General features: G+C 34.4%; 1 protein-coding gene across 1 annotated transcript in view; it reads left to right on the forward strand.

The window, feature by feature from the left end:
• The window catches only part of TRPA1 (transient receptor potential cation channel subfamily A member 1), a 31,628-nt gene that overhangs the window by 5,148 nt on the left and 3,771 nt on the right, over positions 1-22,709 (forward strand). The window contains exons 4-23 of the mRNA XM_027903108.1: positions 451-558; positions 998-1,106; positions 1,457-1,602; positions 2,871-3,007; positions 5,226-5,274; positions 8,955-9,054; positions 9,982-10,082; positions 11,375-11,544; positions 11,632-11,796; positions 12,355-12,469; positions 13,712-13,878; positions 14,733-14,826; positions 15,417-15,476; positions 16,383-16,481; positions 17,341-17,411; positions 17,884-18,031; positions 19,500-19,589; positions 19,787-19,956; positions 21,993-22,122; positions 22,253-22,435. Of these exons, the coding sequence (XP_027758909.1) occupies positions 451-558; positions 998-1,106; positions 1,457-1,602; positions 2,871-3,007; positions 5,226-5,274; positions 8,955-9,054; positions 9,982-10,082; positions 11,375-11,544; positions 11,632-11,796; positions 12,355-12,469; positions 13,712-13,878; positions 14,733-14,826; positions 15,417-15,476; positions 16,383-16,481; positions 17,341-17,411; positions 17,884-18,031; positions 19,500-19,589; positions 19,787-19,956; positions 21,993-22,122; positions 22,253-22,435 (2,412 nt within the window). The remainder of the gene's footprint in view (positions 1-450; positions 559-997; positions 1,107-1,456; positions 1,603-2,870; positions 3,008-5,225; positions 5,275-8,954; positions 9,055-9,981; positions 10,083-11,374; positions 11,545-11,631; positions 11,797-12,354; positions 12,470-13,711; positions 13,879-14,732; positions 14,827-15,416; positions 15,477-16,382; positions 16,482-17,340; positions 17,412-17,883; positions 18,032-19,499; positions 19,590-19,786; positions 19,957-21,992; positions 22,123-22,252; positions 22,436-22,709) is intronic.

Below are 22,709 nucleotides of genomic sequence, written 5' to 3' on the forward strand. Positions count from 1 at the left end.
ATCACATATAACTGTCCAATAGATACTGAATTGAGCAGATTCCGCAACATTGCCAGGGAATAGAGAGTATTCGAAGACATTAAAACAAACTCCAGTTGAAAATCTCCATCTGTAATTTGCTACAGAAAGTATTTTCTAACATTATTGGGGAAATTGTTAAATCAGACTTTAAAATACTCTGCGGCTATGTGCAGGGTTTAACCAAGTTATCCAGCTGTTTGCTGGAAAGAATAGTACTTGGCTTTCTCTGGTTTTACCTGCATTTTTCACCTGTATATTTTTACATTCTCCTGTATTTTGTCCCTCCTCTGCCTATGCACTATGGGCCTTTGGCATGCAAAATGAATAAGTTGCAGGAGTGCTTTGGGTGGTAAACAACAAAAATAATGGACTAGGCTTTTGCTGTTTTGTTTGGCTTATGATTGACTGAATGTTTCCTTAAACATCTAGATTTTAGTCCAGCACAGCAGTACAGATGTTAATTTGGAAGGTGAAGCGGGGAACACACCTATAATCGTAGCATGTTACAAGGATAATCCTGAAGCACTGACACTCCTGGTATGTATGATCATTTTTTATGTGCTTCTGTTTACCTTGATGCCGTGTTATTCTGTTTCTGTGTTCTCTCTTTGTTAAATACTGGAAGGTTAATCATGGGCCTAGTATTCAAGTTGCTTTGCATGAGTTACGAAGAAACTTTAATCTTTTAAGAGCATATATATACATATATATGTATGTATGTATGTATATAATTATCTGAGTGGCAAACTTCAGGAAAAAACTTAAACTGCTTTTGAAGGTCACTCAAAAAATGAAGTATATGCATGTATAGATGTATGGATGTAATATGCAAAAGATGGTTGTATATAAACTTTATAAATGCATATTTAACATTAAAAAAAGAGACAGCTATACAGGAAACTATATCTGAAACAGGGTGTTCGTTTGTCAGATTTTTCTGTATGTCATTAAGCTGTATGGAGGTATTATTTTTCAGATTGAAAATGGAGGGAAAATATGTAAACCGAACAAAACAGGATGTATGCCTATCCATGCAGCGGCATTTTCAGGTGCAAAAACGTGTATGGAAATTCTTCTAAAAAAAGGTAAGCATATTGTTCCTAAGTAGTGAGTAGGATTTAGCATTATCAGTTTACTGTTTTAACTGTCAAAGAACTATGAAAACAAGCACTTATAACAGTGTTTGAACTTAAATTAATGCAGTTATTCCTGTGGGCAGTTTATGCTTGCAACTTTTATATGCCTGCAGCAGCAAACAAACTGCTTTCCTGAAATTTAGTGTGTTCATCCACTGTTTAATGATAGATACGACAGGTTCATATTTTGAGGGGGGCAAATATTATTCCACGCTTAATACACTTGTTTGGAAAGCCTTTGTATCTTCTGTTATTTCATTTTTGCTTTAAAAAAAATCCATTTATTTTTTATCTCTCAGGTGAAGAATTGGGTCACTCTGCTAAAACCCACATCAATTTTACCAATAATGGAAAGTGCAGTCCTCTTCATTTGGCAGTTCAAAGTGGGGACCTCGAAATGATTAAAATGTGCATTGAATTTGGAGCCCAAATTGATCTAAAACAGGTAAAACTCAGAGTGGAGTGAAATGTAATTTTGCTAAAACCTAGGTATCTCTAAATCTCTGAGTGGTATGAAAAAAATCATTGCTCATTGTCTCTTCCAAAACAAAGCCAGGAGAGCAACAAATTAAAAGAAGTCTTTCATTCAAATCAGGCAAAATGTGAAGTTTCTCTACACGTTACATAAGATCATCTCTTCTTAGAAGTGGGATCTTCAATCTTACACTTTCGTATCATGCTTGTTTATCCTCAGCCTTGCCTTGGCCTTCACAGTATCTTCTTTGTAATAAAACACAAATTCATGATGCTGCTGCTGCTACCAGCTGCTGGCACTGCTGGTGTAAGGGTCTGTACCCAGCTTCGTTCATAAACAAACATTTCTAAAAATATCTGTCATTAATCAAGATATTTGCAAGGCTGAAAGCAACTAATGAGAGCAAAAATAAATATAGTTTAGCCTTCTTTTACTGGTTTGATTCTTTGAGCACAGCTTTTGAATGAGGTGATTTATGCTGCTGATTTTGTGATGGGTAAGACTGTTTCGAGAATGCTTTTGGCGTTGTTGGAAAGCCCATTCCAGTGCATTCACTGAAATGTTCCTGTTCTAAAAAGGAGAAAGTCAAAACCTTCAGGCATATATCAAAGCTGGTTTATCCCACCTAGTGAAATGTCATCCTGTTTTGGCAAATATTTTTCTAACCATTTATATAATACTTAATTACTTTGTGAATGTCTAGTTTATAATAGTTCAATAACATATTAGACCAAGTTATATTTAACCTGCAGAAAAACTGATGTAAGAATTACTTCTAAGGAATACTCAATTTAGGAAGTAAAGGACATTTTAAAAGAATGCATTTTCTGTATTATACAGGCCCATTTGTTTGCCTGTTGATTTGTACTAGCCTACCTATGATTTTCTGTAGCTTTCCTTTATCTCTTGTATGAAAGGGTGACGCACCTGTCAGTTTTTTAATTAAACTACAAAAAATTGTTAAGAGTATAATTATCTCTTATCTTAGGGACTTGGCATAGCATGATAAAAAGCTTTGTAGTAATCTTTTAAAAGCATCTCTTAAGTCTTTTCTGGTCTTTACAATCTCTTTAGAATTCTACTACTTCAGTAAAAGACTAAAGCTTCATTACTTCCATAGAAGTTTAGGCATTTAGGAATTAAGAATTCTGGGCTTGATGACTAGTGTGTTTGATAGATAGGACATGAGGTTGCTGAAGTTTAAATATTTAAATTTTGTCTTCTTCTCCCACATATAGAATGAAAAATGCACAGCACTTCATTTTGCTGCCACTCAAGGAGCAACTGAGATTGTAAAGCTAATGATGTCATCCTATGCTGGTGAGGAATCCATTATTGATGCTGTCGATGGGAATAAGGAAACATTGCTTCACAGGTAGGAGGCTACTGTTCCAAACTTCAATATAAATTGTGAGCTGTGATATTCTTAGTCATTCCTCACATTTGGAACACCATTTCCACATGATTTGGAACTTCTCTGTGGTATGGGAGATGGTTTTAGTACAGTATGGAAAAGTCAGTAATTTGGTCAGAATGTTAAAAATTTTGGTTCTGATACCAAAATCAGACCAGTTCCAGTTACCTTAGAACCATGTTAAGGAATGGTTACTAACATTTTGCACTGAAAATTTACGCCAGTAAAGTACTTGGTGAACAAGTTTGTGGAATTGTTAACAGCTTCTGACAATGTGGAAGAAATGCCCTCATCTAATGGGGTGATGTTTTCTAGCAAATGAATGAAAAATAATATAAACTGTTTAAAAGGATATTTTTCTCTTTTTTTTTCCCCCCAAAAATTATCTTATACCTGATCAACTACAAGGAGATTTTGGTACACTGCCCTGTGACTTCAAAGTTGCAGATGGTGTTTGTGTATTTAATAATCCTCTTGACTTCTAGTCTTTCATATCCCATTTGATACTAGAGCGCTAGACTGTGGAGAAGTTTCCTCAGTCTTTTGTAACAGAAAGATGCTTAGTTAAACGTGCTGGTTCCCAACTCTGTGGAATATATTGTACTTCCACATCTATACATTTTTTCAAAGAAAGATATTTTTCACTGCATTTAACTGTAATTATTTGACAGTGTTATTCTACAAGAAGTTTAACAGTATGAAGTAACTGGTAGAATGTCAGAAGCAGTGGAGATTATTGTTCTTTGGACACAGTATGAAGTGGTATGATTCAAAGATAATTGAAGACATTAAAAGAGGACTGTGTTGTAAAGCTAAGATAATGTTTGTGTACACTTGGAAATGTTACCATGTCCAATGATAGAACACAGTTGGAGACAAAAGTGGTGACAGAATGCCAAAGAAAATTGTGCAGACACACATACTATGTAATAGATAACCGGCTGCCCTCTCCATAAAAATTATTGTCCTTCAAAAATGCTTAGTAAAAGGAATGACATTCCTTTAGTCCCTGTGTCTGTGAAACAGGAAAAATTATATTATCAGGAATCATCAGAAAGGTCGAAAGTCACCCAAATATCTCAGAATATAAATAAACTGAATAGGAGCATTAACTTGTTGAGAAGCAAAGCAGTAGTGAAACAGAGGGAGAACTTGATCCTTTTGCATTCCTACTGTCATGTTTCCATCTAAATATTTCATAAAATGACTTCACTTTCTCTTCAGTCACCTTGGAATTTGAGTGTGTGTGAAGCATGCAGTATTTATGCATGGCTGGAGGGGTCTGCTATAGATAATGGAGACATCTCTACATATTTGGAACCATGACTTGACTTTTAAAATATATCTTTTGAGTAATCTGTTCTAACTATAGTACACTCAAAGTTATTCCCCCTTATAATGCTAAGCAACTGTTATTTTTGAGATACAGTACAACCTTGGAACTGTCCTTCTGTGTTGCTTAATGAATCAAAATATTTCACAGAGGTCTGACTTCTGAAAACACTGTCTGTGTGTATTTACAGTACTGTACTTCCTTCTTTGGCCAAATTTTTTTCCTGTAATACATTATTCAATGTCTTACTGTAGAATAAAACGGGGAAATTTTTACGTGTCTGTAGACACCTTTAAAATATTTTTCATATTTTGCCGTGTAAACTTCCCTGCTGCAGTCAGAATCTGTTTTTACCCATTGCCATTTTAACCCCACGCTAGTATTTGCACAGAATATATATAGCAAGTTACTCTTGAAGCTCGGAACAGTGAAATGAATTTGACGCTCTAAGTATGCCTGGAACAAACTGCATCTGAAATTTATGGATTTCTGTATTGACCTTGTGTGGTGCAATGAAAGATCTGACATATGAAATGATTGGTTTTCTTAAAAATCAGCGGTAAAATGCCTGTTGACCTACCAACGAGGTCCTTGTTTCCTGCAGTGAGTTTTCAATGTATTAATTGAACTGAACTTAGTTTGAAAAGAAAACATCACAACAAAAATCAAAACAATTTATTAAAATCAATTACGTGATAAGAGTTTCTCTCCATCTCTTTTTTTTTTTTTAAATTTATTTATTTGAAAATATTAGAAAATGTAGCAAATGGAGAAGAGTACTACCCTTTGGCTTGAAACTTCTTTGTCCTTTCTAATGTTACTGTATTTTTGCATTTTTCCCTACAGGACAGCATTGTTTGATCATTATGAACTGGCAGAGTACTTGATTTCAATGGTAAATATTTAACCAAGCAACATGTTTATAGAAATTATTGCTACCTATTGCTACAGGTCTGCATAGAGAAATTCATAAATGAGAATATATTCTCAGGTATAGGCTATTTCGACAGATATATGTTTCATAATGTATAATTGAACCTTACAGTACAACAGTAGTTATGGATCCATAATAGCATTCCACAGTTATAGGGGACGAAACTTTCCATTTTTACTTCCATTTTACTTAGTCAGAAAAGTTTCATAAACATCTCTTGCCAAATATGATGAACTGGTCTGGTCACACTCCCTTTTCAGATATGAAATGAAAAATAAATGCTAAACATGCATTGAATTTAATCTGATTTTTTTTTCCAGAAATAAATCCTTTCTTTAAAAAAATGTGCATATGATTGCTGTGGTATCCCATAGCCATATATCCAAGTTTGTGTGTGGTCTAGAAATATTTTTTATTCTGTGTATTTTGGTTATATTTCTTCACTGAATAATTATGACAGACAAAGAGAAGAAATGTAATCATGGATGCTGCTGGCTATGCTCCCAATGTCCATTTGTGCCAATTAAACTAAGGTTCATATAATCATTAGGTGCCCCACTTGGCTGAGGAGATTTTCAGAAATCATCAGACTTATTTTTTGGTTTGTGTGTATTTAGGCTTTTTACTTCATTTCATGATAATTCTATTAAGAATAATTCTCTTTTATATACAGTTTTGCTTTTCTCAGAAACTCTGTTGAAGGTATTTAATTTAGTCAGAACTAGATGTTATGCTTATGTTTGATTCAAATGTGAAATGGTGAGGTTTGAGTGCTTACATTTGTTTCACAAAATGACCTGTCTACAGAATTTATTACCCAAGAAACACAGGCACAAGTTTTCGCACTCGGACGCTTGTGTGCACAAAGTATTATATCATAAATAGCTTTAACACCCCATTTGAAACTTTCATTCCCTGAGTGCCATTTGAATATTTTGGCCTCTTCCATAGAAGCTATGCTGAGGGTTTGTTTGGCTTTCCATATAAAGTGTGTCAGTTTTGAAGCTTTAGGACTGTTTTAATTTGCCCTGTCTGGGAACGAATCAAAATATATCAGCTGGAGTTTGTGGAATGGGGCATGTACTGGGGGCATGTGCTGCCTGCGGCCCTGAACTCCTGGCCAGAAAAGGTGCAGCAGTGTTACTGCTTGACACGACTAGCAATGGCTTTCAGGTTTTAATAAAGAACGACATTTACTTATTTTATGTGAATATTATTAAATACTCACACTTCATGCAGAATAACTTAAAATCATTACTTCCTATATCTTGTTTTTCATACGTTTTCTGTCTGAAAGTAAGAGACATTGTAAACATACAATGTTACATGTAGGCCTTCTAGGTAGAAAAGGTAAGGTGCCCCATGCTAAGCAGAACTACCCAGGCGTACTACATATGCTATTTACATTTAAATGGCACCTTTTTTTTTTTTTTTTTTTTTTAATTATTAAACTATGGCTCAGTGTGCTACACAAAAAACAGAGAATCAACTCTAGATACATTTCATGCAGAGCTTTTAATTATTTTGCCTTTGGACTCAACACAACACGCAATGAGAAGATGCTCTCATTTTGTTGGGTTGCAGAGCTATGGTTTGACATAACCCAAAGCTAACCAAAGCCTTGAAAAAATGGGAAGGTGGAAACCTAGATCAATATTCCCGATATCTAAATATCATGAAATTCATATCTTTAAAGAAATGCTACTTCCGAATTGATTTTCAAATTAAGCATTTTAAAAACAGTGACTTTAACACCCAAGTGGCCGCTGTCCCATTTGACAGGTGCACAGTATCTGGTTTGCAGTCAGGAGTGATTGTATTTGCAAGCTACGTAGACAACTATAAGGAAGAATAAAGAAATGAAAATCAGAAAGCTGTCATGATTTAGCTACTATCTTAGTGTTTTTTAGAGTTTTTTTTTCTTATGTAGTGGACTACATTGAGGTGTCTGGTGTTTAACACTGAAGTGTCTGGAATTTCCTGAGTTTACTTGATTATTTTTACTGAAATGTGCTTATTCAAAGGAAATCAGCAGTAATTTTTTTATTTTTATTTCCCTTTTCCCCTTTTGATTCTTTTGTCTTCACCAAATGGAAAATGAAATATTAAACTGGTAAAAATACTAATTGATATTTACAAAATTGTCATTTTAATTTTGATATTATTATCTGTTTAATTCATATATAATAATCAATAAATGCAAAAGTAAATGGAATTCAGGAACTAAATTTACAACCTCTTAATTCAGCTGTAACATGAATATGGTAAATATATGTGGTAACGTATAAGTTACTTATTACTCTGATAAATAATTGTGAATGCTGATAAATTCATTTGACTGAAAGCTGAACAATTATATGAGCTGGAGGGAAGGTGATTAAATATTGCATAAGGAACTGGAAATTTCTGCCCTGTATTCTTTGAAAAGAATAGATACTTGGATAAAAAAGTTCATTTCTTTGATGAATAAGAATATGAGGGTTTCTGACCTTGTATAAAGGTAACTGGGGAAATGGTCCTGCATGTATTACTCCCAAATATTTAATCAACATACATTGGAAGCTTCCTGTTCTCAGTGGTAAAGTAATCATTTTACATTTATTAAACATTTCTTATTACTACATTACAGGTGTTACCATCCTAGAAAGTAAATATGGCTCAGGATTGTGATTAATTCTCTCTCAAATTAGATTGGACCCAAAGATGATTAAAGTTAATGGAAAAACTACCATTGATTTTTTTTTTCCCCAATCATCTTTGGATATTACCTGAAATAAAATAGATTTTTTTGTGTACTTTATTCAACTCATCAAGTTTGACTTGCAACTCAGTATCTAGAAAAATTATATCTAAGCCATTATAAAATATAGATACATTTCATTCGTTCATTTGTTTGTATCTTCATATTCCCTTGTTGGTGGGATTTTTTAGATAGTTGTGTTTATGCTCACAGTAGTACTTTGCTGATATGATCATAGGGATACTGTGTCCATAGTGACCGTACTGACCTGGCAACATGCATCTAGTGCAAAAGTAGACAAAACAGAATAAAAATATGTCCACATTTAATATAGCTCCTTTTGGAGTCAAAATTGAATAAGTTCATATCACTTAGGATGAAGAACAGAAAATTAATATAGATTGAACTATGCAGATCAAACTGTATTAGTCTCTGGATGCATTACTTCTTGAACAGTGTTCACACAGCACAGAGGTTAAGAAAGGTCTGTTCTGGTAACTGTTTGATAGGTAGAATTGCATCATTCAAAAGGGCTACAATTTTTCCATTTTTCTGTAGCTTCATTCCCAGTATTTTCAAGTTAGAGTTTTATATTTTGAGTATTTAAATGCATGGAAAGGTACACTAACAAAAGATCATGACTTGTGAGTTCGGTATACCTAGGAGTAGGCCACTATTATTTAGGCATCTGAAATTTTATATATAGATGGTTGGGCTGTGGCTGATATTTAGAAAGCATAGTAGTTTTATATAGAGTAGTAATGTGTTTATTGAAATTACTTATCTGGAAAATCTGGAGTTACTAAGAATGTCTGTATTTCCATTATGCTTTGAAAAGCAGCACCTTTTTAGAGTTTCATTTATTCATTATTCATTATAAATTTGAAATTCTTTATTGCAGGGAGCTAATATTGATAGCGTTGACATAGAAGGTCGATCCCCGCTTCTGTTGGCCACTTCCTGTGCATCATGGAAAATTGTGAATTTACTGCTCTCAAAAGGTGAAAAGGAATATATAAATACTATATACTTCCATTGAGCAGGGTTCATACATGTTAAAACCCTGTGTCTAACTTTCCTGTTAATTTCATTTAAGTACTTCAGCATCGAGTCTGGGAGCAGCTGAGCTAAACAGCTGCACAGTGCAGTGCTGGTATCCCCTGAGATAAAGGAAGAATTGGAGTGATGATTTCACCCTTTTTAATACAGAGTGAACAGGCTGTAGACAAATATGCCATGTGTCATGCTTCTCAAGGTGGAGATGCCACTGGCATTCCATCCCTGCTTTCCTAAGCAGTTCACAAAGTAAGCAGAACTGTGGAATAAATACAACACTTATACAGAGAGATGTTTTATACTGGCAATCAGTCTTTAAATGTTGGAGGCCATAGTTCAAGCATTACCTGTGATTTTATCAAATCACAGGCACTTTGAAAATGTTTGAGTTATATCTTCCAATTGCTACAGTTTTGGTGCAAGCTTATGATTGTTACTACATTTCCTCTTGTTAATAGTATTATAACTGATGTTGTTAATAAGCCCTATAATAAGTTTTGAAACTGTGGACACATTACAACTCTAAAGATTAGAAGAGGTGATTATCTGCATCTTTAAATTACCTCTTGATTTGTGGGTGTCCAGCATCTTTGAATATAAGAGTCCTGTATAAATCTTAGTGCTGCAATGAAATACAAAATGCATAGACAAAAAATAATGATGAAATTTAAGTGTCAGGGTGATTTTTTTGAAAGCAAAATTATGTTACATTGTCAAAAGAATATTTTATAGATTCATAAAATTTGTTTTATAAAATCTTACAGATTTATAAACGTTCGCTCAGCATTTGTTCCTTTGTTTTAAGAACCATCATGTAATTTGAGGGGTCAGCAGTTTTGAATTTGCTACCATTTATTTCCATATTTATTTAGGAGCAAATGTATCATTAAAAGATCATCTTGGTCGGAATTTCTTGCATTTGACAGTATTGCAGCCTGGAGGATTACAGCATCTGAATGAGAAATACCTGCAGGTACAGTAAGCATCAATTTATGTCTTTGTGTTACCCTCACTAGGAAAACATTTAAAAAAAAAAGAGTGACTACTATTTTATTTTGAAATGTTTGTAAAAGTTTGTGGTACTTGTTAAGTAGCCCATGTCACAAAAAATGGTTTGAAGAGGTACATATCTCTCATGAAAACATTTCAAAGCCAATAATACAGTTTTCTTATTGCCAGGCAAAGGAATAACATAATCCCATAAATTATTTTGCTGTTGGGGGATTGAATAGCTCAAGAGGTAGGCAATAAAATTCAGAACTTTTCACTTCTATTTTCCCAGCTTGCATGCAGTAAAGTTAGGAGACATGCTCATAGTCAGTCAAGCTCTAGGACTTAAATAGCTTGCAGCATATCCTTGCAGGAGTTTTCTCTGGACTGGACCATAATGAAGTCTTGGATTTGGCTTTTGAAAGGATTTTGAACATAGATTTGTATTTGGCTATGTTGAAATGAAGCACTCATATTGCTGGATCCCAAGGTTGCTTGAAAAAGTTAAATTTGCTGGCCTCCAGAGCTCAAGAAATAACTTTTTAAATGTGAATCAAATCTAACTGATCTAACAACATCTGTTGACATCTGTAAACGACTTTGATTAGTAATGCAGAATAGATTTAACATCCATTTTCAGCAGATGTAGTTTTAAATTAGTAGCTTCAGCAGAATCAGTTTTAAAACAGTGGTTACTCAGTTATCTGCATTGACTTTCTGATTGTTGATCATATTAATAATTCAGGCAAATAAGTGGATTGAACTGGGGGAGGAGATTTGTAGTTGCCCTAGTAAAGGTTAAAGATGAGGTACAGAGGAAAAACAGGGAAATGAAGATGATAAAGAGAAACAATTTACACTGTAAACCAGTGAAGTGGTAGGTTTTGACAGCCAGAAGTTTTGCTACTGAATATAGACTATAGACTACCTTTAGGTTTGATACAAGCCTTCTGCTGCCAGCAATGAGCATTGTGATGGAATGGCAGCCGAGAAGAATTTCCTGTATTGTACTGTGGATGGGTTGCAGTAAGGGTGCAGAATGGCAAACTCCTGTGTTCTTCAAAGAGTAGTTGTTTGAAAAAACGGTGACCCGCAAATCAGCGGATATTAAATGCTCATTGTTCCTAAATTTATTTTTCCTAAAGTTTGTTTCCTATTTTTACATACTGCTTTAAAGTATTAATGCTATTGCTGCAAGGTATTAGAAACTGTGAAGCATTGGAGACATATATGTAATTTTGTGCTTTTTTTCGGGGGTATTTCCTGGGGGGACAGATGGAACATATTAAAAATCTTGTAGTGGATGAAGATAATGAAGGATGCACTCCATTGCATTATGCATGCAGGCAAGGTGTGGCCCTCTCTGTAAATAATTTACTCAGCCTCAACGTTTCCATCTACTCTAAGAGCAGGGACAAGAAGTCACCATTACACTTTGCTGCCAGGTTAGTAGTACTGTCTGGGCAGTGGAATCCATGCCAAGTTTTTCATCCTGTATTTTTGACATTAATTTCTATGTTCATCTTGCAAAGCTATGGGCGCATCAACACATGTCAACGACTTATAAGAGATATGAAAGACACAAGACTTTTGAATGAAGGTGATAAGAAGGGAATGACTCCCCTTCATTTGGCAGCTCAGAATGGTCATGAGAAGGTAGTTCAGTTTCTTCTGAAGAGGGGGGCCCTTTTCCTCTGGTAAGTACACAGATTGCCACTCGTTAAGCCAGAAAAGAACTATCACCCTATATTTTATGTCCATTTGCTGGGAAGTTAATGCAATATAAATACAGTACATTAAGTATTTAATATCATAATATATCCAAATAAAAATATACAGTATAGGAGCATAGTTATGAAGTATTTGTAAAACTAAGCTGCTTGTACTTTGCTTCAGCCTGACACATAGAATCATGGCTGGCTGTAAAGCCAAGGCTTCTAATTCGGGGGACACTCAGGTTTCTCTAAATCCAGCTTAGAGAAGAATATTGAACCTGTTTGTGGAAAAAATGTTGCTTTGGAAATACTATAATCGTTTTGGCTTCACTTCCAGTCTTGAGTAGGGTTTCTTAGGATTGGTACTTTAGGGCATTCTGCCTTGCACTGTAAGTCCTGCTTCCAGATCAAAGATCCTCAGGCCATTGGCAGCTCCAGAAAGCTCCTGAGCTCACACCTGTAAATCCAGGAACCAAAAGCTGAGGGTCCTGTTCCAATGTACATGTTTATAATTTCTAATTTTATACCATTACATGTAAGTGATTATAAAGGCTGGACAGCCCTGCACCATGCTGCCTTCGGAGGATACACTCGCACAATGCAGATCATTTTGGATACCAATGTGAAGTGTACTGACAGAGTGGATGAAGAAGGGGTATGTATTCACATAACATTATTTGTTTCATGTCTGCTATTATTTCTAGACCAAATGTCAATGGTGTGCTATTTGTAGCTTTACATGTGTAAATTTCATTTCCTCTGGCAAATGTAGTGCCTTTATGTTTCACCACTCTGCAAGTTTATTTCTTGGATAAATATATGATTGCCGATATTGTTATCTGATTGTTTTTGTGGGAGACAGAAAAGATGCATATAGCCTAACAGAAAACATAAAACACCGAGTATATGAGATATGTGCCTCTTGCCCCCTTTACATTTCAAGAATATTTTAGCAATGTAGTACAAACATTGGTAATTTAAATTTAAAGAAATTATACAGATTTGAGAAAATCCAATATTAACTATAGCTTTTTAATATAGTGAAATCCATCTTCTTTGCACAGTAATGTCCAATAAATACAGCATCTATCTGGCTCTGAAGTTTGGACAAATGCAGTGTATGTTGGGTCAAGACAGAATCCACTTCCTGGATTGGAGGCCTCTTGTATGACCCTGCCTAACAGTTCCCCATCAGAAAACATAGCGTGGTCATTTTAGAGAACTATTCAATTTCTGACACAGAAGCTGCTGTTAATTTCTCTGAGAGCTGGTGTTAAAACATTTAGAATCACTAGATTAGGAACAAATTTTGCCTGTGAATTAATGAGAAACCAATACTTCGTCCTTAATTTCCCTCAGAAAAATATGGGTGTATTCAGAAGGCTCTCAAATGTCAGTCTCAGTTTAACTTAATTCCTAAACTATTAATTCCCTTACTTCATTCAAGTACCATTTATAAATAAACTGTGCTCACAGATTCTCTTGCAGATTTGTTTGTATAAGCATATCTGGATATAACTGGGTGCTTCTCTTCCATTACTTTCTGCTTCCATTACCAAATGCGAGTGTTCTGTATCTAAAGATACCATCATTTTTACCTATTTGCAACTTGCAGTTTATTAGTTGCAAAACTAAAAGATATTAATGAATTGGCTTTTCTTACCTAACAGAAAGTTTCCGCTTCAGATTTCACGCTACTGTAGCTGTAGACATAAAATAAAAACCATCTCTATAATGTCTATGAGAGTCTTTGACAATATTCTTATATTTTATGTTGCTAGTGAAAGTATTCAGGACTTCCAGCTGAGAAAAGCATGTGGATTTTCGATGTGGGAAAGCACTGAAATGTACTTTTTTTTTAATTATTCATGCAGTGCTGTACTGTTTGTCTCCACAGAACACAGCTTTGCACCTGGCTGCACGAGAAGGACACGCAAAAGCAGTAAGATTACTTCTTGACTATGGTGCGAAAATTCTGTTCAACAAAGCAGTAGCTTCTTTTTTCCATGAAGCAATACACAATAGGAGAAAAGATGTAGTGTCTGCTGTCATTCTGCACAAAAGGTAACATATACAGAAAATGCTGAATTTATTTTCCAGTGGTTTATTGGCTTTTTTTTTTTTTAAACTGAGATTAAGTTCTGAAAATCTGTAGTTTAGTAAGTAAAATTGAGTACATATTTTAAAATTCCAGAGGTTATGTTCTGTTCTTATGAGCGCAGATAAAAAATTGTATAATTGTAGTGGACATCAGATATGTGGCATATTTTTTATCATATTATATTGACTATTTGTATTCTGTGTAAAAAAAACAAGTAGAAGCCATCAAATAGAGTTTTGGCCTTTCACATAATGCTTCAAATACCTATAGAATTTTAGTCAGAATGTGAGTACAACTGATACCATTGAAGAGATATAATTTAAAATTGTTTTAAGTGTTGCAAATATTTAAAAATGTGGCAGTTCAACTGCAGTTTAGAATATTTTATGTTACAATATAGTGAAGCCTCACTTCAGAAATAAAGTATTGCACTATTGATCACATTTTTTGGTAAGAGTTGCAGGAAAACTACAAGGAAAAATACAAGTATTTTACTGTATTTATTGTTACTTGCCCGATCTTGTAACCCAAGATTCCAGCATTAGTTCCAGTTTTGTATTTTTTAGAAGGTCTTAGCATACTTGAAACATTTCTGTTTATTTGATAACAAAATTTAAGATCAATCATTCTTAAAGAAGCATCCAGAATGTTACTGAGTTACTCCCAAAACCACTAATTTCCCATTAAATAGTATATAAAATGTTTATGTCTTATGATTTTCAAGATATCTGAAATAAAACTCAAAAAAATCTAGAAGTAGTTAATTTAAAATAGAAGAAACTAATTCATTTTCCAATACCTAAACCACTTTTTACAGGTGGGAAGAAGCTGTTGTGGCATTCTCTCACTATTCCAGTGCCAATAAGTGTCCTTTGCTGGAAATGGTTGAGTATCTTCCTGATTCATTTAAAGTGAGTTTTCTGACCATATGAAAGAAATGACTGCATGAAATAACATGAAATTAGTTATACTGCGTCATTTGCCCTTGTTTTTCTGATGCTGTCCTCAGGAATATGTATTATTATAAAACAGAAGCAATATAAATTCACAAAATTTTTGATTTGTATTTTACTGATAGTTTCAGTTTGTCCAGTTTAATTTCTTCTGTATTAGAAAAGTTCTTAGCTTCCTGAATTCAATGGAGTTATAAGAGTATAAGGACAGTATACAAAGGCGTATAAATGTGATGAACGTCATCGGATAACTGCTAAACGACACTACAAAATGCTTTTTATTAAAATAGCAAGTGATTTGGTATATTCATAAACAGTTCACACTTTATACTTGTAAACTAGCATGTAGCCTTGTAAGCTGCATAGTTTATATTTAACTCCTGCATGTAAACTATGGACTTTCATGTCATCAAAACATACATCATAAAAATCTGACTGAATCATCACTTCTTTTGGATGACTGTTGTATTTTCTTTTGGACCAAACACATTATTTCTGTTGAACATAATCTATATCAGCCTAATTCCTTTTTCTCTTCATCTGTGAAGCTGGTGTTGGACAACTGCATCATTGAGTCTTCAGAGGAAAAGACAAGTCGAGACTTCTATGTAAGTGGATGAAAAAATCTGTGGAAGTATACAATATGTATACTTTAATATATATTTCAAGTTCATGTGGCTAAGGTACACTTTTAGATGAATATCAGATCTTAACAGAAAACATGGGTGACTGATCACATTTTATCCTTTGGGCTGTAGGTGGCTTTGAAGTTCAGTTCTGTAATCTTCATGCTTATGCATTTTAACAAGCATAACATGAAACTGCTGCAATCCATAAACTTTATCTTTGATAATTCTTGCAATCAAGCTGAGTATCAGAGGTTATGGGTATTTCAAAATAGTGGTGAAAGAAGACATCTATTTATGCATGTCAAAAGCATGCCTATCATATGCCTATTTGTTTGTCATGAATAATCTAAGTCCAGTTCCTTTTTTTTGTAAATTCGTGTCCAAAATCTTAAGCAGTAGATTGCTTTCACAATGGCAAGGAGGCGTGAATGTTTTACAGTTATGTTACCTTTGAAACCGTATTGAAAACTTCCTTATCCATTATTATATTGGATTGTGTCCACATCATTAACAGAAACTTGCAAATTTTCTGCTATTGTAAGTTTTCTTTATATTGTGTTATCAAAGCCATATAACTTTTAAATACAAGCTTTTCTTCACAGTTGGCATTGAAACACAGTTATGAGAATGACATTTTAAAACTGTAACATTTTAGGAAGAAATTTGCACTTTTAATTTTACAGTTTAAAATGGCTGTTTGTTTAAACATCTTTTCAGTCACATATGTATATCTTGATAGCATGTGTTCCCTGGCAGAGTAGTCAACAATGACTAAGCTTAACTATTCTGACTACTTTGACACATTTTTTTATATTAAGAAAATTATCTCAGTTTTCAATTATCATTTGCATCACATTTAAATGCTGGTGTATATGTATTACACAGATTGAATACAACTTCAGATATCTTCAGTGTCCATTGACACTTAACAGGAAAATAAAGGATGGTGAAGACATTTTCTATGAACCACTTACCACTTTAAATGTAAGTTGTCATTTTACTGGCATCATTCCCTGCTGCCTTGCTTTCTGTAAAATCAAGAATTTTGAATGTTTCATCATAATATTTCTTCTCCAAAGCCCATAACTCTGTATATTTTACGTATATTGGAATAAAATATGGGCCAAAGTTCTTATGGTCTAAATAATAAATAAAATTTCTATTAGGTTTGAATAAAAAGTCTTAGTTATTTAAACTACGAATGTGCCAAGAGAACATGCTATATGTGCAGGTAGTAGTACATCAAAGCAAACCATTCTCATAGTAGTGACCATGCACTGGAATGTAAGGCATTGAAAACCTGACAAAACTGACTTTTTTCATATGCTAATTGCAAAATACTTTATGTGCCTAAACCAAATTTTGCTGTTCTTTCCCATTGCCAGTGTGCTCTCTCATTTTTTGTCAGAAAATGTTAACAGAACAAGCTTTCTGACTTATATGCTTACTTTTCGGTTTTCCTGTTGGCAATAAGAGTTGGTATCCTGTCTAATAATAAATATTTATTAATAATTATTAATTTTAATTAGTACTTAATATTAATTCTCATTAAATGTAACTAATAAAGCTTAGTCTCACAGGTATAGTTGGAAATAGTCTGTACACATTTTAAAGCTTGAAAGAGACTAAAACACGATCAACAGAAAAGCTGAATGCTTCAGGATGGAGAGAAGGCAGGATAGCTTTGGGCCAGAGTGCATAAACAAAAGAACTTTGCAATATGTCACAGATATTTTACTTTTCATTAGGCTAATATTAAGATAAAGGTGGCCTAGCCAGTTTTGTAAGCCGTTGACTCACCTAGCTGAGTTAAGTTTGATCCTTTTACTTTCTTGTTTTGTAGGCCATGGTACGCCACAACCGCATGGAGCTACTCAGTCATCCTGTGTGTAAAGAATATTTACTTATGAAATGGTGGGTCTACTTTAATGTTCATAAAATATAACACTGCACGTCAGGATAAAGACTGTTGTTCCTGAGAGTTGTTTATTAAGATGTACATACTTCTAGTGTTGTCTGAGCAAATGCCTTTTCCATAAACCTCTCATAAGCATGTTTAGAATATGCTGATGATTATCATATAAAATGTAGCTTAGCATTTATTAAAGATTCTTTGATATTTACAGCAAAGACAACTACTATCTTTGTTTCCTCTTTACTGCAAGAATGTATAATAGGATTGCCAAGGTAAAAAGGAAAGGAACAATGTTTCAGAATGGCAAATATACTTTTGTCCACATAAATCTCGATGAACACGTTCATCCCAAAGGGACATTTCAAGAAATGTTTATTTCCTCATCTTGAAGACATTGTTGGCTGTGAACATTTGAATGCATGCTCTTCTAAATTTGTTAAGCGTTGTAACTTTCATTTTTTCACTTTCAAGGATGGCCTATGGGTTTCGAGCACATCTAATGAATTTAGGCATATACTCTCTCGGTCTCATCCCACTGACTCTTCTGGTCACTCACATACAGCCAGGAAGACCTTTGAATGGAACAGAGATCTATGAAACAAGACCACTAGAATATGAGGTACTTTTCTTACTAGTCATAATCTTTTTAGGATTTTTATAGCAAAAAGTTGTGATTATTTACATAATTTCTAGATTATTATCTAGCAACTCTAAGGAAAAGAATTAAAGTGTATATTTTTAAAAATTCAGCAGCAACTTCTAAGATAATTTGCAGTTCTCATTTCTTATTTTTAGTTTTTTCTGAAAATTTTTCACCTGGTATACGGTTACTTCAGTTTGTTCTCTGATGTGAATGTTTGTTTAATTTTGAAGAAAAATGATTAAATGAGAGAAAAAAACTAAAACTGAAACAGGAACTCGAAAAGGATATGCTAGCGAAAATATGAAATAAAGTAATCTCAAGGGATATTAAAGATTCATGAGGACATCCTGATATATGAAAAAATCTGGAGAATCATATGCAGCCCAGCCCAATCCAGTATGTTTGGGATTCTTGAAGATTCAGAAGCCAGAAGTAGCAGAAATCCAAGCATTCATGCTCCATTAACTGACTCGTCTTCCCAGTGGAAGATAGGAGAATGAAAGCAGCTGCATGCAGCAGGCAGAGGAATAGCTCAGACTGACTCAGGTCCTTGAATCGTCTGAGACCGGGTGGAAGACGCATAGGTGGAAGAGGGAAGCCTAGTCCTCCAGTGAGGAATGGTGCCAGCTGGTGGAGAAGCAGTGAACTGAACAGAAGCTGTGGCGTTGCTGCCCGAGAGACTAGAGCAGCAACAGTGTACATGAAATGCCACGCACTGGAGGAGACAGTGTCCTAATGACCCAGTAATAGCAATGTAGTGGGGAATGCCAGCTCTGGAGGGAGCACAGCGTTGCGGAGTGGGGTTCTGTGCTCCTAACCTGGGGACACTGCAATGGGGCAGGGGCTGATCTGTATTCCAGCACCACTGAAAAGTGAGTGCCATGAATTTGTGGTCTGCCTATGAATTAATAAACCCCTCAGGTGGGGAATTAATTCTAAAATTTATTTAGTAAGATGAAATCTACTATTGTAATCTACACAAATAGACAGCTTTTCACAACAAAGTTGTCTTTGCCTACACCGGTTGTAAAGGGAAGCATCAAACAGAGCAGCCACATATGGATGTAGGACCTCCAATTTCTCCAAAGACTTCCACAGCCTTTCCAGATACTACAATCTAATAGTGAAGTTATGGAGAACAGATTTGTCTTTATGTTCATCCATAGTGAACATATGGCATGGATATTGCAATTTCAGTTCCCATCCATTTATCATGGCAGTTCTCAAACTTTCACACTTGTTTTGAATTGGTTAAATACAACAAAAATAACATGGATTACACAATAAATATTAGTAAACCAGAATTTAGATAGTAATAAGTTTATATGAAGGAAGCTAACAGTGTTTCTTAACTTGCTAATATAATGTATAGGTAACAGGTAGAGCTAAATGAACATTCGTTTAATGGTTTCTAATTTGTTTTGTGTTCTGATTTTTGTTTCAGGACTCATACTTTACAAGGGTGTGTATGTGTTTAGTTTTAATTATGAGTTTACTGGGAATCTGCAAAGAAATATTTCAGCTGATTCAGCAGGTAAGTACGTAGAGAAATAACATTAATCACACAGTTTGCTTGCATGACTGTTTGTATGATATTGAAATAAATCTGGTTTTTCCCAAATTGGAAGGGAAATGCCAACTTATATAAGATTAAAAGCAAGAAGGGTGTTTAAATAATGCATTGAATTCAGTCCTTTGCTAATGCATGTATTTGTCTCTCTTAAATCCTAGAAATTGAAATATTTGTTGGATTACTCCAATCTACTGGACTGGACAATTTATACTACAAGCATAATTTTTGTGTCTTCTTTATTTATTAATACACCAGCTCATTTACAGTGGGAATGTGGAGCAATTGCTGTATACTTGTCCTGGATGAACTTCTTGCTTTACCTTCAACGGTAAAAATTATTTCTGTCCTTTCCTATAAAATACTTTCAATACTTTCAGATATTTTGCATATCCTAAACAGTGAGTGACCAAGTTTGATAGTCCCATTTTGTATTTTTATTTTCTTTAATGCTATACAAGTTTTCAGATTAGTACCATAGGAATTTTTTTAACCTAATGAAACTGTAAAGTTGTTTTCAGTGCTTTTCATATAGAGCATCACAGCATATGTTATGGCAACTAAAGAAATAATAGTATTTATTCTTAGTTAATTAATCTTTTAAAAATCATCTTTCATTATACTGTATAGACTTTAAAAACAAAAACCAAACCCAGAAGGATATGAACTACAGGAGGCATAAGGAAGTCAGTTTTTAGAAGTAATACCTGGGAGAAGGTGAATTCCTTTATCGTTTTACATTTTAAATGGCACACCCCAAGTCTCTATGCCATCGCGTCCTATAAAATAATTATAATGGATGATATTATTTCTTCAGTTGACATTAGGTCTTTTTATTGCCATTCATTATTCTAATGTTGTCAATGGTACAATAGTGTCCAGAAGTTATAAACTGCAGGAAATCTGGGTGGAGGGAAAAAGTAGTGTGGGTGTAGTGCTTAAGACTAATAAAAATGTGCCTGAATAGGACTGCATATGATAACACTGCATAAACATTCTTCTGATTCTTATTGTATATATGCACTAATCACCCCCATGAAATCTTGCAGACAGACAAACACAGCATTTGCTGAGTAATTTCAGGATCATTTTACTGTAATAGGGATGTTTAAGGACAAGGTTTGTAAACACAGTTAATGTCAAAGAGAATGCCTTAATGGTACTGTCCCTGCTGTGTGTGCTGACTTAGGTGACTAAAGAATGGGCATGTCCTGTTGAGCCTAAACAGTAAAATGTAAACAGATGATTGCTCATACATCCTGCTGCTGTTAGATGAAATGCCTCCCTGGCCTGACTATTCTTCCATGTGTATAGCAGTTGAACTCTACACCTGATTATTCTAACTCATTCAGGCTGCCTTTTCCCAAAGCAACCTCTAGTTCCGTTGACTTCAATGGAATTTTGCCTAATAAATGCCTGATAAATGAGAGAAGATCAGGTTTGTTTTATTTCCAGCTTGACCTTTTCAGTCTTGCACATAATATTTCAGGGTGAAAATCATGTGGAGGGATTTTCACAGTTGCTATTGTTGTAGCATAAAACAATCACCAAGTCCTCAGATCTGAGAGAGGACATAAGTTCCCAAGTTCAGGCTTGGGGGGAAAAGTAATTTAATCTGCTTTATGACAGTTCATGTTCTGAGATTTGGTTTAGTCAAGAATGGGAGAGCCCTACCATGTGACAGACTGTTGTTGGAAACATAGGTGTCTTAAAATTACACTACTCCCCTTCTCTCTGAAAACAATGCATTTAGTTTTGTTTGCTTGGTTTTCATACTTTGTATTATATGAAAACCACATATATGTAGTAGTTCTTACTTTGTAAGAAGCGAAGTCTTTTAAATCAGGCATCTGGCTGATAGATGGGTTATAATGCCAGTTGTCCTTTTTTCTAGTTGCTTATTTGCTTCTAGAAGCAGAAAAAAAGTTGGATAATTTCCTAATGCTGTTATTCCAAGTGCAACAGTGGTGTGATATTGTACTGCCTGTGGCTATGGAGAGAGTAAATGTTGTCCATGAAAAATAATGTCTTGAAAACTGCTCTGGTGCATTAAAATACAAGATGATGTGGTTTAGGCTTTATGTAAGTAGGATCACTTCCACTCTTTTGGATGTGAAAGTACAACCAGTTTGTACCATCTCAGAATGTCTCAGAGAGGCAAAATGTCTCTTTTCACTGATGAAAATCAGCATTACTTCCTGCCTTATGTAAATAACTGCAAGGGACTCTAACTTCAATATTTAAACAATTTAGGAGTGGACTTGGCAGTGCAAGATTAATGGTTGGAGCTGATTATCATAAAAGTCTCTTCCAACCTAAATGATTCTGTGACTGATTGTATATCTCTTCTGTTTACTTGTTGCATAGATTTGAAAACTATGGCATCTATGTCGTGATGTTCTGGGAAATTTTGAGAACTTTGATTCGGATAGCTGTGGTTTTCTTTTTCCTGATATTGGCCTTTGGACTGAGTTTCTTTGTCCTTTTGGGTTCCCAGGTTAGTTAAATCATACAGTTAATTTTTTATCATTATAAATATTATCTTTGACTAAAGTGTCATAAGATGTTATTTAGAAATTTCATCAGTTCATTTTTTTTCTTGACTTCGATATTTCTTCTTTTTGTAGCAAACATATAGCACACCTCTGCTTTCTGTAATGAAGACATTTGCAATGATGCTGGGAGACATTAATTACCATGATGCTTTCCTGGATCCTTTATTAAGCAGTGAATTACCATATCCATTCCTGAGTTACACAGTTCTCATTATATTTACCTTGCTTATTCCAATCCTTCTTATGAACTTGCTAGTAAGTAATTTACTTAGTAATATAAAAAGTGGTTAAGTACAGGTTTATATGCAGGTTTTCTATATTTAGCATATAGAATTACTGTAGTAAGTGACATTCATTCATTATTTAATAAATTGATATTTTCATAACATATTAAAAGGTCCCCTTTCTCTGCGCTTGTTTTCCATCCAGTGTACTGTTCTGAGTATTTTCCCACAATTCACTCTTCCAAGGTTGTCTTGTATATCTTTAGGTAGTAATTGTGATGGAAGTTGAATTGCAGCAGCAATGT

This window comes from Empidonax traillii, unplaced genomic scaffold (genome assembly GCF_003031625.1).
Source record: "Empidonax traillii isolate 1590-97213 ecotype Southwest subspecies unplaced genomic scaffold, ASM303162v1 scaffold934:size234146, whole genome shotgun sequence".
NCBI classification, from domain to species: Eukaryota; Metazoa; Chordata; class Aves; order Passeriformes; family Tyrannidae; genus Empidonax; species Empidonax traillii.